This window comes from Microcaecilia unicolor, chromosome 8 (assembly GCF_901765095.1).
Source record: "Microcaecilia unicolor chromosome 8, aMicUni1.1, whole genome shotgun sequence".
Classification (NCBI taxonomy): Eukaryota; Metazoa; Chordata; class Amphibia; order Gymnophiona; family Siphonopidae; genus Microcaecilia; species Microcaecilia unicolor.
In genome coordinates this window covers 198,568,300-198,586,688 of record NC_044038.1, presented here as the reverse complement: position 1 = coordinate 198,586,688, position 18,389 = coordinate 198,568,300, and the positions used below count along the sequence as shown (strand labels likewise).

The 18,389-nt window shown below is 44.9% G+C and overlaps 1 protein-coding gene across 1 annotated transcript in view; it reads left to right on the top strand.

Moving 5' to 3' along the window:
• The first annotated feature begins 497 nt into the window (after positions 1-497).
• Positions 498-18,389, top strand: part of COL20A1 (collagen type XX alpha 1 chain) — a 111,310-nt gene continuing 93,418 nt past the window's right edge. The window contains exons 1-6 of the mRNA XM_030213275.1: positions 498-653; positions 4,012-4,112; positions 5,969-6,054; positions 7,891-8,001; positions 13,690-13,833; positions 18,096-18,245. Coding sequence (XP_030069135.1) covers positions 5,979-6,054; positions 7,891-8,001; positions 13,690-13,833; positions 18,096-18,245 — 481 coding nt within the window. The 5' untranslated portion in view covers positions 498-653; positions 4,012-4,112; positions 5,969-5,978. The remainder of the gene's footprint in view (positions 654-4,011; positions 4,113-5,968; positions 6,055-7,890; positions 8,002-13,689; positions 13,834-18,095; positions 18,246-18,389) is intronic.

Below are 18,389 nucleotides of genomic sequence, written 5' to 3'. Positions count from 1 at the left end.
ATGGTTTAGCAGGGTTTAAAAAAATTTGGACAAGTTCCTAAAAAGTCATTAAGAAGTGGAAAAACCCACTGCTTATTCCTGGGATAAGCAGCATTAAACCTGTTTTATTCTTTTGGGATCTTGCCCGGTACTTCTGACCTGGATTGGCCACTGTTGGAAACAGGATACTGGACTTGATGAACCTTTCGTCTGTCCCAGTTTGGTGATGCTTATGTTCTTAGGTTCTTATCCTGTGGTGTTTAGAAGCAATGAGGTGGGCAGTCTGTATGTTAAGCCCAACTCCAGGTATAACTACAGCTGTGCTGAACCTGCCCTGCTTCTTTCTCCCTATCTTTAAAAGGCCCCTTTTCTTTCCTTTCCTGTGCTGCTTATCTCTGGCTGGGAGGGATGGGCAAGGGAAAAGGGGAGTAACAGGGAGGGAGGCTGGATAATGAACAGGAAGAGCAGTGATAGACAGAGAAGAGGTTCTCAAATCTCATGCTGGCAACAAACAGGATTTTAAGGCTGAGTGTGTTCAGATGAAATACCCAGCCTTAACTTCCCACAGCCCACATTGTGCACTTCTTGCTTACGGAAGGGAGATACCAATGTGTCTGCTACACTTTTCAGCTGAAGTTCAGGGAGAAGCCACCCTAGAGAGGAGAAATTGACAGGTCAGTGCTGGCGATGGGTACTGCAACAAGTTCTGGGCTTTTCATGAGCTTTTGCTATTGGAGACTTTATATCCTAGTTGTTGATAGTGGACCATTTGGGGAGATGGCTCTTTCACATAGTGCTACCATAGTGCTCTCACTAATTGTACCCCAGCTAGAATTGGTGCATAATTACTTTAATAAGGCTTTACATCTGATAAGAAATATGTTCTTGTTGTTTGCATGCAGAGTAATAATGGTAAGTGATGGATACAAATCCATTCAGAGACTTGTTCAAGATATTATGTCAGATTCTATATAGCATGAGCAAAATTGCATGCACAAATCTGGTCATAGTCCATATTGCACATGCAATTTAATTACTTAAGCCAATCAGTGCAGATAATTGTCACTTAACAAGCAATTATTGACACTAATTGGCATTAATTAGAATTTACGCACACAACTTGCTAAGCATATTCTGTAAAGTGGTGACCATAAATTGTAATGTGTGCTGCCAAAAAAGGTGCATAGCCATGGGTGTGGAATGGGCAAAAATCTATACGCAAGGTTATAGAATACACCTGCTCCGCACCTAACTTAGGCATTGGTATTTACACCAAGTACCTGAATGTATGTAAACCGCTTTGAATGTAGTTGCAAAAACCTCAGGGCATAGCCACGGGTGGGCCTGGATGGGCCCAGGCCCAGCCACTTTTGCTCCAGGCCCACCCAGCCTCTTCTGCCCGCTCTCCCCGTCCACGTGGTCTGCTCACTTTTACTGCCCTGAAGCGCCGTTCTCCCTCCAGCACCGGCGATTCCCATACCCAGCCTTCTGTGTTGTCGGGGCCTCTTCTCAGGCATGTCCCGCCTACTCTGCAACTTCCTGCGTCCCACCTTTGCGGAAAACAGGAAGTTTCAGAGTAGGCGGGACGTGCCTGAGAAGAGGCTCCGACGACGCGCACTGGCAGAAGGCTGGCTATGGGAATCGCCAGTGCTGGAGGGAGAACGGTGCTTCAGGTCAGTAAAAATGACCAGAACTGACCATGTGCAGGGGGCTGTCACGGGGTAACGGGTGGAGAGGAAATGCGGTGGCGGTGGTGGGCGGTGGCGGGGGGGGGGGGGGTGGTGGTAGCGGATGGAGAGGAAATGTGAGGCCTGTGCCCACCCAGTTCACCTCCAGGCCCATCTAAAAATTAAACTCTGGCTACGCTACTGCCTCAGAAAGGTGGTATATCAAGTCCCATTTCCCTTTCCCTTTTACTTGGTTTAAATGGACGCGCCTAGAATTAGGCGCAGGTATAGCCACTAGGAGTATTCTATAAACTGTGCCTCAGTTTACAGAATACGCCTAGGTGGAAATATTTTTGGTGCTGATTTTTCAGGCGCCATTTATATAGAATCTAGTCTCTAACGCACAAAATGAGGTTGGTGTTATGTTGTATTGCTTTGCTAACATTATTATTATTATTATTATTAGTGACATGTTAAAAACAGGGTGTCTCAGTAAAAGGCATACTCAAACCTGAAATTAGATTAGGGGCTGGAGACGAGTGAGCAGGACTTACAGATAAAGCCTTGATGGAAGCTTGTGCTCACTGGTTTCCAGTGCTCCCTTCTGCCTTGTGAGTAGGGAGCAATTATTATTATACAAATGTATTTTTTGGTGTAAAAAAGCATAGGCACCAGTTCTGTGGGTACTGAGCATCCAGATATTGAGTAACCTCCCAAGAAGGGATCATTTGTGTTGTGTTTAACAACCTCAATTATTTTGAAAAATTGTCACCTATGGTGTAAAGGGTTGTTTTTAAAAAGCCTAGAGACCCCTCCCCTCCCCCCCCCCCCCGCCCCCCACCTGCCAGTGCTGTCATGGACTGGTCCTGGAGCCTCTGTGTGTTTACCTTTTTTCAGAGGAAAACAGCTAAAGTGGAGTTTTACCAATTCATTCAAAATCCAATTATGGTTATGGTTACCTTGAGAGACCCAGTATCTGATGGTGGTTGCAAGGTGTTATTTCATAGTTGGTTTAACCTAGTCTAGTCTCTAAGAGGGATTGGCGCAAGTTATCTGCAGCAGGGCCCATAGGAACAAAATGGGTCCATGACAGATAACATGTGCTAACTGGTTCCAGATGTGTCTACCTCAGGACTCCCTAGCCTTGCATTTGCTAGGGAATGCACTTTTGCAAATCAGAATTACAAGTCCCTGTATGCAGTGGGATAAACCCAGCACTGGGTGAATCATACAGCTTTGGAGTCAGGAGGATGAGGGAGGAAGAGTCCTTGCAGAGCTTGGGGGGGTGGGGAGGGGTTAGGAATAGTTAGAGGGGCTCCATTCTATTGCATTTGTTAAAGAGGAGCAGCTGCTCTTTCTCAGCTGTGCTCAGTTTCAGTAGGAATGAGAACAGCCTTTCCCCTCCTGTTTACGGGATACAAGTGGTGCACATTGCCATGAGCCACTTCCCATGCTTAAACTGGAGTGTGAATAAAGTCATTTAGTCCAGGTTCATAAATCAACATTTTTCTCCCACGGGGCCAGCGGACTCAGTTTTTAACCAATATGAAATATATTGTTTTCTGTTTATTGCCTTATGAAAAAAAAAAGCCAGTGCAACTTTTAATGCTCTCTCAGTCAGATTCAGGTAACTTTATTGACTTGTGAACCGTTTAGATTTTATTATTAGAAATATATAACAGTATAGCATTAAAAATACCAGATATGACAAATTTATGTGCTGACAAAGTAGCAGATTCTAACAGAAATAAAATTGCAGGATACAGAGAGGGGAATAGCAAAGATGATTCCTGGGTCCTGTTCTGGTCCATATTGTCCCTCATGAGGTCACATTTCTTGCCTTGTAACATGATACAACCTATTTTTCTGGTCTAGCTGCTGTTTCTCCACTTTTCCCCAGGAGCATGCAGAGTGTTTCCTGCTCATCCTTTTGTGGGATATCTTTGATTTTCTCATCAATATTGGCAAATGTGCATATTTGATGTCTTTTGTATTTTGCATAGTGCAAGGGGAAATGCTTTTCTGTTTCTATTTTACTCCTGGGCACTTGCATTACTGTGCATTGCAGAATTCCCCTCCTGTGCAGAATTCCACAGGGACAAGGAAGCAGGAGTGGCACTCCAGCTGACTTGCTTTCCTCTTTCCTAAGGGACCTGGGAAAACCACCTCCCCTCTCTTCTTTATTTCTCATGCTGCTTTTCTTCTTGTCTCCTTAAACTTGATGCCGTTTTCCTGGCTGTGTCTTCAGAACACCAGAGCTATATGAGGATAATTATTTTTTGTGAAAAGGAGGCTATTGACAATTTCCGCAATTCTTAAACATCATGTCATTTGTAACAGTATTTTTTTTCTGACATCCTGCCAGTAAATGCTAATGTCCATGAAAATAGATCATCTTGCCTGAGGAATTGACATAATTCCAATGTCTGTGTGAGACTGGGAAAAGGGCCATCACACCTGTTCCTGGTATGTGAGTCTACAAGTAACATGCACAATTCTAATATTTGTATGCTACCTTGAGGGTGATTATTATTTTGATAGAAAAAGGGGGAGCTTGGTGTTGAGGTGGAATTTGTGTTTGTTAATTTTTAATGGCAACTTGAATTTGCATAAGATTATGTTATCCCAAGTACAGTGGGGGAAATAAGTATTTGATCCCTTGCTGATTTTGTAAGTTTGCCCACTGACAAAGACATGAGCAGCCCATAATTGAAGGGTAGGTTATTGGTAACAGTGAGAGATAGCACATCACAAATTAAATCCGGAAAATCACATTGTGGAAAGTATATGAATTTATTTGCATTCTGCAGAGGGAAATAAGTATTTGATCCCCCACCAACCAGTAAGAGATCTGGCCCCTACAGACCAGGTAGATGCTCCAAATCAACTCGTTACCTGCATGACAGACAGCTGTCGGCAATGGTCACCTGTATGAAAGACACCTGTCCACAGACTCAGTGAATCAGTCAGACTCTAACCTCTACAAAATGGCCAAGAGCAAGGAGCTGTCTAAGGATGTCAGGGACAAGATCATACACCTGCACAAGGCTGGAATGGGCTACAAAACCATCAGTAAGACGCTGGGCGAGAAGGAGACAACTGTTGGTGCCATAGTAAGAAAATGGAAGAAGTACAAAATGACTGTCAATCGACAAAGATCTGGGGCTCCACGCAAAATCTCACCTCGTGGGGTATCCTTGATCATGAGGAAGGTTAGAAATCAGCCTACAACTACAAGGGGGGAACTTGTCAATGATCTCAAGGCAGCTGGGACCACTGTCACCACGAAAACCATTGGTAACACATTACGACATAACGGATTGCAATCCTGCAGTGCCCGCAAGGTCCCCCTGCTCCGGATGGCACATGTGACGGCCCGTCTGAAGTTTGCCAGTGAACACCTGGATGATGCCGAGAGTGATTGGGAGAAGGTGCTGTGGTCAGATGAGACAAAAATTGAGCTCTTTGGCATGAACTCAACTCGCCGTGTTTGGAGGAAGAGAAATGCTGCCTATGACCCAAAGAACACCGTCCCCACTGTCAAGCATGGAGGTGGAAATGTTATGTTTTGGGGGTATTTCTCTGCTAAGGGCACAGGACTACTTCACCGCATCAATGGGAGAATGGATGGGGCCATGTACCGTACAATTCTGAGTGACAACCTCCTTCCCTCCGCCAGGGCCTTAAAAATGGGTCGTGGCTGGGTCTTCCAGCACGACAATGACCCAAAACATACAGCCAAGGCAACAAAGGAGTGGCTCAGGAAGAAGCACATTAGGGTCATGGAGTGGCCTAGCCAGTCACCAGACCTTAATCCCATTGAAAACTTATGGAGGGAGCTGAAGCTGCGAGTTGCCAAGCGACAGCCCAGAACTCTTAATTATTTAGAGATGATCTGCAAAGAGGAGTGGACCAAAATTCCTCCTGACATGTGTGCAAACCTCTTCATCAACTACAGAAGACGTCTGACCGCTGTGCTTGCCAACAAGGGTTTTGCCACCAAGTATTAGGTCTTGTTTGCCAGAGGGATTAAATACTTATTTCCCTCTGCAGAATGCAAATAAATTCATATACTTTCCACAATGTGATTTTCCGGATTTAATTTGTGATGTGCTATCTCTCACTGTTACCAATAACCTACCCTTCAATTATGGGCTGCTCATGTCTTTGTCAGTGGGCAAACTTACAAAATCAGCAAGGGATCAAATACTTATTTCCCCCACTGTATATGCTGCTGTATACATAGAGAGAGAGAGAGAGAGAGAGAGAGAGAGAGATGTGAAGCAGAGTTATATTACCAAACTAATTTTCTCATCCAACAGCTCCAGTATCATGGCTTCTTGTGGCTTTGTCCTTTTTACCAGTTTAACCATATTGATCTGTATTCTGGGGCCAGTATGTGCTCAAGGTAAGAAATACTGTAGCACTTCAGGGGGCAGCATACCCCCACAGCTCTTCTATTGTATCCCACTCATGTCCTGCAACTTCCCCTGCTATTCCAGTGCTGAGACCCCCCCCCCCCCGCCATTCCCTTTCTCTCTCATATCCTACAGCATTTTGGTCTGCACCGGCACTGAGACACCTCCCTCCCCTATAGCTCTGCCAATGTACTTCATCCCTATCTTGCAGCACTTCCTGCTGTTCAAGTATTGAGTTCCCCTCTCCCCCAACATCCCACACAGCTCTTCTAGTGTATTTCAGTTCTATCATGCAGAATCCCTGCTATTTCAGTACTGAGACCCCCCTCCCCAACACACATACACACATAACTCTGCCAGTGTACCTCACCCCTACTATTCCAGTACTGACACCTCTGCTAGCTCACCACTCTCCTGCCCTGTAGCCATGTCCCCTGCTGATCCAGAAAGCAAAGTTACTTACCTGTAACAGGAGTTTTCTGTGGACAGCAGGATAAGTCAGCCACATATAGGTGATATCATCTGACGGTAAGTTTTCCATCCAATGGGCTGTCAGATGATATCACCTATATGTGGCTGATGCATCCTGCTTGTCCTAGGAGAACTGAGCCACTCTGTGCTCTGCTAATGCACATCACACCTGAAGGATGAATCAGTGGGGTCTCAGCATTTCCTGTACAACCTTCATTCTGAACAATTCCAGCTGTTACTGACTATACAAAATTCAGGGCTAAAGCAGTGTGCGGACTTTGAGATTGGAGGGGGTGGGGGAGGAAGGATATCATGACCCTATACATAATAGCAGGATTCAGAGTGACATGAAACACAAGACTGTCATCTGCAAGCATGTGTCATGTGTCCCCTCTGCATCTCTCCCAAGTTTCTAGGTTACTAGACAAGAATGTGCAAAATTAGAATTTTATTATATTACTGGCATTAAATCATCCCTTAATAACAGGCATCAAAACAGAATGATCAAACATGGAACTTTTCTAGCACCCAAAGACCAGCTCTGTTCTCTATGCTAACAAGCCCTAATGCTACAAAGGCTCCAGTGTTACATATCCGTGTGTTGTGGAAGTACATCCTTTAAACACAAAGGACATTAAATTCCAGCTCACTCGACAGACTCGGGGAAACCCAAAATCACCACGTGCACAAAAATGTTCCTTTATTGAGCAAGTTTCCAGTACTGTAGCACCCAGACATGCTTGGAAAAATGTACCTATGGATCAAAGGGTGAAGCAGTGTAGGTCAAAGTACTTAAGGAAAAGTAAAAAATAAATGTGTATCTTAATACTTAAGAAAAAGTAAAAGTACAGGGAAGAATGCACTGGAGGGTTAAGGGGTCCTTTTACAAAGGTACACTAGTGTTTTTAGCACATGCCAAACGCACCTGTATATTCCTATGGACCTCTCTAGCATTTAGCAGGTGCTAGGATGGACCCCTCAATGACTTACCCAAAGACACAAGGAGCTACAGTGGGAATTGAACCCAGTTCATCAGGGTCAAAGCCCACTACACTAACCACTGGGCTACTCCTTCATGCTGGAGATAGACCTGCAATCTTTGTGTTCAGTGGATCTGAAGTGAGGAATATGCTGGCTGGGTGATTGCTGGCTCCTTGGCTTGCTGAGATCCAGGGGCTGCTGCTGTATCACTTGCTTTTCTTATTAACGCTAAAAACCTTTTAAAGTTTGTACTGCTACTGGTCCCATGAAAATATAACTTCCAGTCTCAGGGTACTGGGTCACATTCTGCATGCTGATGGCTTTGTCAGTTTCTAGATTTGAGAAAGGAGCTAATTGGCCCTCTCCTCCTCCAGGAACAGGGCGTCTGAAGCTGATGGTGTTATCAGAGGACAGACTTCAGATGAAGTGGAAAGCAACAGATGGAAACACAGATGGCTACAAAGTGCGAGTAAAACCCTTGGCAGGTACCAAGTGTGCATGGTGCGCACTGGATATGTGAGAGAATAAAAATGGCCACAGTAGGTGCTGAGTATGCCAGGAAGAGGGAAACAGTCCCAGTAGGTATGTAAATGAGGGACTCCCACAGTAATTGCTGAATGTGTGTAGCAGTGACGGAAGTCCATGATACTCGTTGAATGCAGTCTAGTTATTCCAAACCCATCAGCCAATTGAATCAGGTAAAGAGTTCAATGGGATTGAATTTATTGTGCTTGATATTTGGGGATTGGGAGGGTATGGAACTGCAAGAGAAGAAGCTCTAACACCTTTGTATCACTCCATGATGCAACCAGGGCCACCGAGAGGAGGTGTAGGGGGGACAAAATTCGCAGGGCCTGGGCCTCCAAGGGGGGCCCGGCGCCGGGGTCAGGCCGCCGGCGCTGCAGTTCCCTGTCTCACCTGCCTGCCTCCTCGGCTCCAGGCCCCCTGCATTCAAAGCAGCAGTCACAGATGGCCTCCCTTCGGGCCTTCCCTCCATGTGTCCCGCCGTCGCAGAAACCGGACGTTACATCAGACTAGGGCGGGGCACAGGGAGGGAAGGCCAGAAGACAGGCAATCTGTGACTGCTGCCTTGAATGCAGGGCGCCCAGAGCCGTGGAGGCAGGCAGGTGAGACCACGGACTACAGCGGCGGGGAGCAGCAGCAGAGGTGGGGCGGCCTTGCCCCGTGCCCAGCCTAGTCTCTCGGCAGCGCTGGATGCAACCACACCTTGAGTAGCATGTATAATTCTGATTGCCATATCTTAAAAAGATATAGTGGAATTAGAAAAATGATTGAGGGGATGAAATGACTCTCATATGAGGAAAAGATAGAGGTTGGGGCTCTTCAGCTCAATTAGACTCCATCCAGTAGGGGAAGTTCATCTTATATTGATATCTTTGTTGAGGCCTCTATAAGTAGCTGCTCCATCCTTGTTATATATTTGGGTTCTTCAGGTGGCATCAACATAATGATTCTCCCCCCCCCCCCCCCCCCCCCTACCAAAGATTAAGGCTCTTAACATCCCTGGATAGATGTGATTCCCAAAATCAGTGCTGTTATGATACCACTATGTTAACAAGAGCAAACTGTTACATTTTTATATACTTTTATGCACTTATCTATGGACCTGATTGTATATTCACCATGCGAGTGTATTCCATATAGCTACCCATGTTGCAGACAGGGCCGATTTAAGAAGTTGGCACCCATAGGCAGGACCAGAATGGTCGTGGTAGTAGTGGTGGTGGTGGTGGTGGTGGTGGTGGTGGGGGGGGGGGGGGGGGTAGAAGGTTTCTACCTCAGAAAAATACAGCATGGTCCTAAAGCAAGTGGAATTGGGCTCCTGTTTATCCCAAGTATTTGGTGCTTTTGAAAGTTGATACCCTAGGGACTTGCTTATCCTAAACCTGGCCTGGAAGCAGGCATAGTGTGTGCCAGCTCACTCCACTTTAGCTTCTACTAGGTGCCAGAACACCACCAGTGTCAGGCATTTATTGCAGTGAAGGACTCGGCTCATTACAGATGTACATATAAGCATATAAAGAATGTAAAACCCCTTTTTAAAAATACAGTTATTTCTTGGAAATACATTTGGTACATGACAGCACTAATGTTGGGTATGTGGTATATAGTCTGTATGCTTCTCTCAGATGCCATAGTGCAGTAGCATTTATTATCTTGAAAATGTATGCAGTCAGTTACAATACTCTGTAATACAATAACATATAAAATGCAATTGTATCTGGATTTTAGCTGTTGCTTTTTTGTATATTATTGAATTTATGTTCATGAGGAATTGGATGCAACTTCTTTTTTGTCTGTAATACCCAGCATTATGAATTGCAAGCTGACCCATTTCTATCCTTCTCACAGGGTGTGGTTTAGACTAGCAGGAACCCACCCTGCAAAGTGGGAGAATTATTGGGTTCTGTTCTGAGTTCTGCCCCTGACTCATGTATGATGCTAGGCCAATTTTTCTTCTACCTTCCTGTGTCTCAGGCCTGATTGAGTGACCATAGTAATATCAGGACTGTAGGAATCTATGAGGCCTGATAAGAGTTAGGTACTTTCATGGGTTAATTATTTGATTGTTTGTTTCTGATTATATCTATACAACATTATTCGGTGCGTTGCCTTAATTCTACAGCCAGGTGCCTTTTGAGCACGTCGGATGGCAACCTACCAGATAACTTAGTGCCTAACCCTATCCCTGTAATCTTTAATCCTGTACTAAGAAACATCCAAATTGTAATGTCAGATACCTGCTAGACAATGCCAATATATACCGTCAGAACACTACTACGGCTACAGACCAGAACCAAACGGCTAACATTCGACGACCTAAAAAAACTCGCTACCTTTTGCAAATATCCAATCAATTCTTCCCTTTGGAACACAAGACTCAACTCACTTCTGTCCTCGCCATCTATATCAATGCCAGATCTGTGAGGAATAAGGCTCTCATACTCGGAGACCTGCTAGAATCTTCAGATCTGGGTTTTCTGTTTATCTCAGGGATATGGCTCACAGAAGTTGATAATCCGACACTGCCCCACACGGTTATGGTATTCTTCACTCTCCAAGATAGGGTAAAAAAGGAGGTGGACTTACTCTGATCTTTAAGAGCTTTTTCCATGTATCTTTAGTTAGTTCTGGGGTTTTCCCTGAACTGGAATACATGCTATGCAAATTCTGCAATGTTTCAAAGGAGCCAAATCAAATCATCCTACTCCTCATTTACTGTCCTCCAGGAGCTTGGTCCAAGGCAGAACCCCTACTTGTAGAGATTATTTCCTCTTTCATATCATAGTTTTCAAGAATTATCTTCCTGGGAGACTTAAACTTACACTTGGAAAATGATATAGACACCAATGTCCACAATTTCAAATCATTCCTGAAGGACTGTGAACTAACTACATTCTCCGAGGGTGCAACACATGAAAAAGGCAATATGGTAGACTTTGACTTCCTATCCTAATGTCAGTACTATAGCAGCCTAATAGGTCAAGATGATCTTGACAATAAAAAAACTTTTCTCCTTAGTTAAAAAACAAATTTCCACTAATAATGCTGAACATTCACAGAAAACATGTCCCACCGCCCAAGACCTAGCTGATTATTTCTCCAAGATGCTCCAAATTAGGTCCAAACTATCTAAAACTACTCCAATAGAGAAAAATAGTCCAACCAGTAGTTCAGCCTTAATTGCCAGAAATCCTATAATCCAAGGACTCAAAACTGACCAAAACTGGAAATCTTTTCAACTACTAACAGTTGAGGATGTAACATCACTGCTGTTGAAATGCTACCGAGCTAACTGCTCCCTGGATCAATGCCAAAAATATCTACTCAAATCCATCCCTGTGGAAGCAGTAAACTGGATACTCGATGGTCTCAATGAACTGTTAAATACTGGCTGTCTTCCTCCTGATATGGGCAAAATTGTTCTCACTCCACTGCTGAAGGGATTTAGGCTAGACACAACTTTGCCTGCAAACCACCGTCCAGTGGCATACCCATTTTTACTAAAGTACTAGAATCCTACATCAGTGCACAACTCTCTTTATATCTGGAAAAGTTTTCTATTTTACTCCGGTGACAATTTGACTTCAGATCGCCATACAGTACGGAAACATTGCTGCTAGTTCTAACTACTTATGTCAAACAACACCTATTGAAAGGTGACCAAGCAATTCTTCTCCAATTCGATATATCGGCAGCGTTTGATGCAGCAGATCACACATTGCTACTCGAATGCCTGGATCAGATAGGAATAACAGGGACTGTGCTCAAATGGTTCTATGAATTCCTTTCAAATTGAAGCTATTCTGTCAAGCAAAACAACCAACTTTCCAACTACTGATTTACTAACTGCGGGGTCCCGCAGGGATCTCCCCTCTCACCTACTCTGTTCAATCTCTTTATGTCATCCCTTCCCTCAATACACCTGGGACTTAATGAACTACTATTATCATACGCGGATGACATCCTGCTTCTCTTACCAGTAACAGCATCAAACAAAGACCCAACTCAGTCAGTAGAGAATGGCATGACTGCTGTCAGCACCTGGGCCCTGACCAATAAGCTGAAATTGAATGTGCAAAAAACCCAAGGTCCTATGGTTCCGAAATCAGGGATTGAGTTCCCATCATCAATATCTTTGTCCAATGGTTAAAGCTTTACAGTTGAGTCTGAAACCAGAGTACTAGGGGTCTTGTTCGATTCTTCACTCACCTTCTCATCCCATATTAATCAGCTATGAGATAGCTACATCTAGTCAGATCATTCTTCAATCAAAAAGCCTTCCAAATGTTAGTCCTTCCTCATTTGGATTACTGTAACGGTCTATTTCTTGGCATTCAGTGTCAATATCAGAAAAAACTGCAAATCATACAGAATACAGCTGCTAGACTAATATACAGATTAAATAGATATACCAATGTTTCAACTCATCTCAACAAACTACACTAGCTCCCCATAGCAGAAAGACTCAGGTTCAAAGCTGCTTGTTTAGTTTTTCAAATCCTACAGGTGACTGACCGCTTCGCTACATCTGGTCCAGTATAACAGACTGAGAGAACAACCGATGCTAGCATCACAATTTCAAAATACAACTCAAAATCAGAAGATAATAAAATATAGAACATTCTACCTATTGCCATCAGAACAGAAATAGGTATCTTAGCTTCAGGAAGAGGCTAAAAACCTTTCTCTTCCCAAAGACTGCTTTATAATAGTCCATTATGACTTCTACCTCCTAGTATCACCCACTATCCTTTCTTATAATATTTTTGATCTCATACATTATATCAATGATATCTAATTTTCTCATACCTCACACTAACCCTATCTGCTTTTGTCTCACCTAGATTGTAAACCACACTGAACCCTGGAAAGGGGATATTAGCGGTATACAAGAATTGATTTGAATTTAAATTTTCACTGTGGAGATATGATTTTGGGCTGTAAGAACATGTCTATGATGCTGTGCTGCAGGATTTTAATTGATGAGGTGGGAGGCATGTTTCAGAAGTATGGATGTGCATTGAGGCTGTTCTGGACAGATTCTAGGGCCTTGAGTGAAGGCATCCCACCCAGACAAGGGCAGGGAAATTCCTTTTTCATGTCATATCAATGGACATGTTTCATAATACAATGAACCTGGATGGGGAAGTGGCCCTAGAAATCAGCACTTCAGAGCACAACTCCTTCAGCAAGCCATTTTGTGTGTGTGTGCGTGCGTGTGCAAGTGCGCACGCATGCATGGGGTGAATGGGGAAGAGAGAAGATGCACTGTGACAGCAGGGTTAAAGGGAAACATTGATGAACTCTATCACTCTCAGCTATGGCTGTTCATGAAATGCAGTGACCAAGTGACTGGGCTCATGGTGGAGAAAATGTATTTGACTACTGAGTAAGTGGATATTTGGAAAGCAGGTTTCTGAGATACTTTGGTCACTAACTTAGTAACCAGTGGTGACAATAAAAATTCACTGGGCAGTCAGTTTTCATCTGCAGGTGAGGCTCAGAGAGATTTCTGCTACCCTTGTGCAGCTTGTACAACTTTTGACTGTGGGCTCTTGAGTTGCATCAAATGTGATCTGATTGAGAGGGAAGCTGAGATGATCTGCATGGAAGAACTGTACCTAGAACATGTTGTGTTCTTCTCTAAGGTGACACTGAGCAGGAGGTTATGCTGAGAACCAAAACAGCCAAAGCCACAGTTGGAGGCCTGAACCCCACAAAGGAGTATACGCTTCAGATCTACGCTATCAGTGGGTTGCAGGAAGACCTCTTTGCAAACAGGAAGTTTGTGAGTAAGTTGGACCTGCTGCTTCTCACAGAGGAAGAACCCAATTACTGAGCTGTCATAAAATAATACTGCAGTTACTTAGGATTAGTAAGTTCTGGGTTACGTTTTGTAGAGTTGTGGCCAGGAACTCACATGCTTGAGGCAAAGATGCAGCTGAGATCAACTAGTTCCATTTGGAAAATGGTGGTGGTGGGAAGGGAGCAAGTGGGGGATTGTTCTTGCCTCCATTAGATCCCGGGCAGGGGATAGAAGGGGGATTGTGTTCCAGAGAGGGGCAGCAATTTATTTTGCCTCCTTTGTAAAAGCATGCAGGGGAGAGGGGAGATGGCTTTCACAACAGTTCTGTATGTATTTATTTATTTAAAATTTTTGATCTGCTTACAACTAAGTGAAGTACAATAAAAACATACATAATAAAAAAACAAACAACAAAAGACAAACTGTTCATCGTCAGTCCAACAGCAATGAAAAACAGCAGGCTCAACCTCACATTTTAACAAAATAATGCATTTTCAAGTCAGGGGCAGACTGACCCTTCAGGCAACTGGGCAGTGCCTGAGAGCCGAGAGGCTCTAAGGGAACCAGAGGCTCTCCCCCCTCCCACAAACTACAGCCCCCCTGAGTCTCAGTAGGCCCTCCCTGGTTCTACCTTGAAAGGCCCTGGTGGTCTAGTGGCATCTTCAGGGGCAGGAAAGAATTCCACTCTTTCCTGCCCACTGCCACTACTCTGCCTGGTGCTGCCGTGTTTTAAAAATGAGAGACCCGCAAGACTACTGTAGTAAGTCTCGGCAGCCATTTTAAAAACACAGTGGCAGCAGGCAGGATAGCGGCAGCAGGCATTTCCTGCCCCCAAAGAAGCCACTAGACCACCAGGGCTCTTCAAGGTAGGACCAGGAAGGGCCAGCTGAGGCTCAAGGATCTGTAGTGTGTGGGAGAGGGGCAACGGTTGGGGTGGGGGGGGGGGGGGGGGGGGGGGCGGCGGTGCAGCAGTGGGACAGTGGGCAGCGGCCAGGGAGAACCCAATAACCTTTACTGCCTGGGGGCCCAGGTCACTGTCAGTCTGCCCTTATTTCAAGCTCTTCTTAAACTGTTCCATACTCTCACATAATCGCAAATATCCAGGCAGACCATTCCACAACACAGGCCCTGAAATAGAAAAAGCTGTTGCACATGTCTCTGCATACTTTACAGACATCATTCTCTCATTTGAAATCTGCATTGCGGTTTCCGATCGTAAAGACCTTGCTGGCTGGTAAACAGATAGCACCTGTCTAAAATACCATGGCACAGAAGAACACAGAATCTGATGAATAATATTCACAATCTGTATGGTGGTGCAGAAAGGAGTGAATGATTTTCACACACAGAGATTGGAGGGGGGCTTCTTTTTACCTGCCAGCAGGGCCGCAAAGAGGGGGGACAAAATTCCCCGGGCCACCAAGGGGGGCCTGGTGCCGGGGTCTCTCTCTCCTGCTCCTGATGGGACCCGGATGATCGCATCCCAACAGGAGCAGGAAAGAGAAAACTCTGACCCCCTTGGAGGCTGGGGAGGACCCGGAGGAGCAGACACAGCAGGCTGGCGGGGGTCCCCCCCAGACCCCACCATCAGCAGGACAGATCTTCCTCCAGCGCTGCTCTTCTTCACTCTGCCACATTGCCTGGGCTGCTTTTCCCCTCAGGCCACACATGCTCGGTTTCAAGCAGCCGCAGGGATAGGCCATGCAGCAGAGTGAAGAAGGGCAGCACTGGAGGAAGACTCTTCTGCTGGCAGGGCCTTAGGATCCCCACCAGCCAAGGTATGTATAGTTGTATGGGTGTTAGCGATCCTGGGGGGAGGCAATAATCCTCAGGGGGTGGCGGTGGCAGCGACGATCCTGGAGGGGTGGTGGCCCTGCCCTGGGCCTGGCTCAGTCTCTCGGCTGCCCTGCCTGCCAGCACCTTTACATTTCCTTCCTGGGAGCATTGTCAGTCACCTTAACCTTCTCTCAGGAGCATGCCAGGTTAATGTTTACAAATCGTACGATTTTCTAAACATTACCCTCATGTTTCTATATAGCATGACTTAAGTACTGCATGCAAATCCAGTCTTATTCTTTATTTGTGCACACAACTTAGTTACCAGCCCAAACAGTGCCAAAAATTGCCACTTAAGCAATTATTGACACTAATTGGCATTTACTGTCTAAGCATATTCTATAATGTGACGTGCATAAATTCTAAGTCATGTAGTTGGAAAGGGGGCATGGCCATGGGCATTTCAAAAATCTATGCACAAGGTTATAGAAAACACCCAGTCCATGCTTAATTTAGGCATTGGCATTAAGTTTTACTTAGCGTAACTGCCAGCGACTAAATTTAGTCGCACAGATGGGTGCTCGGCGCATTCTATAAAACACATGGAAATGTAGGCTTATTCTATAAAGTACACCTAAATTTAGGCATACTTGCAGGTGGAGACTGAGAATTACTGAGTTCTGAGTACCTATAAGTGGGCAGTGCAGTCCCTCTAGTCAGCCTGTTCTCAGACTCCAGCAGGTGGTGGAAGTGGTAAATCTGTGTAGTCCTTGTGGCTTTGGTTAGGTCTTGGGTTTTATAATAATAATAATAATAATAATAATAATAATAATAATAATAATAATAAAAAGAAGTAGAGATTATCAGCAGAATCCTAAGTTCTCAAGCGCTCTTTCATGTTTCCTGTCAGTGCTGACCTTTGTTTTTGGTGATCTTGCTTGATAGGAACTGTCCCTCATTACTTTCATGATGTCCGGTTTTGATTGGTTGTGTGTCCACAATTTCTCTAAAAACAAAAAACCCTTGAAGGGCTGGAAGAGGGAGAAGTAAAAAAATCATCTGAGCCAATCCTAATCCTCTTTCTGCTTTGGGCACCCTCGGCTGCAATGGGGGATACTCTTCTATCCAGGGCAGATTGTTTGCAGGCTTTAGTGGAGTAATGTAGTCTTGAGGTGGAAATAGGAAGGGAGCTGGATAGTTCTGCTTCCGGTGCCCTTGTTTCTCCCCAAGGTGGTGGCGGCCTTTCATGTCAATCAGTCCATCTCTTTGCCGGTCCTTGGGATGTGGGTCAGTTTCAAGGATCAGCTGCAGATGCACAAGTTGGAGTCCAGAGTGTGCTGCGCATGGATCGCCTCTTTGTTGTAGGTCCTCAGAAGGAGAAGGCAAATTCTGAGGCCATGATTGCATGGTGGAATAAGGAGGTGGTATCGTCCCCTTATCTATTGAAATGTAGGCTGGTACCTAGTGACTCAAGGTGTATTCCACAAGGGGTCAGGTGGGTTCATACGCTGGTTCCAACGTTGGAGATTTGTAAGATGGCAGTGTGGTCTTCTCTGCACACTTTTGTTCGTCACTATCGGGTAGATGTACAGGCGCATCAGGATGCGAATTTTGGGGTGTGAGTGTTACAGGCAGAGCTGGCAGGGTCCCACCCTTAATGGTTACTGCTTCCCATTCATCTGTGCCGGTCTGGAGGGATGCTATAGAAGGAGAAATTAGATCCTACATGCTAACTTTCTTTTTTTATTCCCTCCAGACTGGCACAGGACCCTCCCTGTGATAGCTTAGGTCTGTGTAGCTGTCCCTGTTTTTTTGTGGTTTCTCTGTGGTCCATGGTGGAGGTGGAGGGTCATGCATGTTTGCCAATATTCTTCAGTTTGGTTTTCATGTTCTAAAACGAAAGAAAAAAAATTATCAACAATTCTACAGGGGAGGTTTAGGTGCATATTTAGGGCAGTGGCAGTTGGTTCTCTGGGTTAGCTGGAGGACTGTCAGCACTGATAGGTATGTGTGAAGAATGTGGGAGTTTTCTGCTTGGCTATTTGACAGACTGACTCTAGAGGGTCTGCACAGCCCACTTATAGGTACTCAGAAGTCAGTAGTTCTCAGTCTCCACCTGCTGGTAGACGTACATAACCCATTCATCTGTGCCAGTCTGGAGGGACTAAAAGAAAGAAAATTAGCAGGTAAGATCTAATTTCTCCTTGGTGAAAGCTACATTATTTGATTTCCAAAATAATAAGCTGATTGAGTGCCGTGCTTTTCCTTATTTTCAGTGCTTGTTGCACCTGATTACCTGGTGCTCTAATGCCGCCTTACCCCAGAGAATGCACGTTACTGCTAATTAATCTGCATTATTCTGGTAATGCAGTTTAGTTAATAGACCCTAACTGATATTGTGCAGTCCCAGTGTGAGGGAGAGGGTGGAAGAGATTTTGTCCTTTGCTGAAAATGGCCTTTTTCTCTTTCTAGTTGAAAATTTGAAGACCAGCTCTAATACTACAAGTATCAGAACCACAGTGAACAACAGAAAAGAAATGGGGCACTCTTCTACCGGAAGTGTCACTGTTCCACAGGCCACAGAGACTGAGTCTTCACTCCCCACCAACTCACTACAGACAGGTGTGTTTTCTACCTTGGCAGGGCTAGGATTTGAACTATGACTTACAGGGTGTCCTGCCTTGCTGTAAGCAATAGGGTTATGTCTTTATCCTGTAGTGCTTCTATCCTGCACAAACATGGAGCACAGGGTTGTGATGTGGTCCA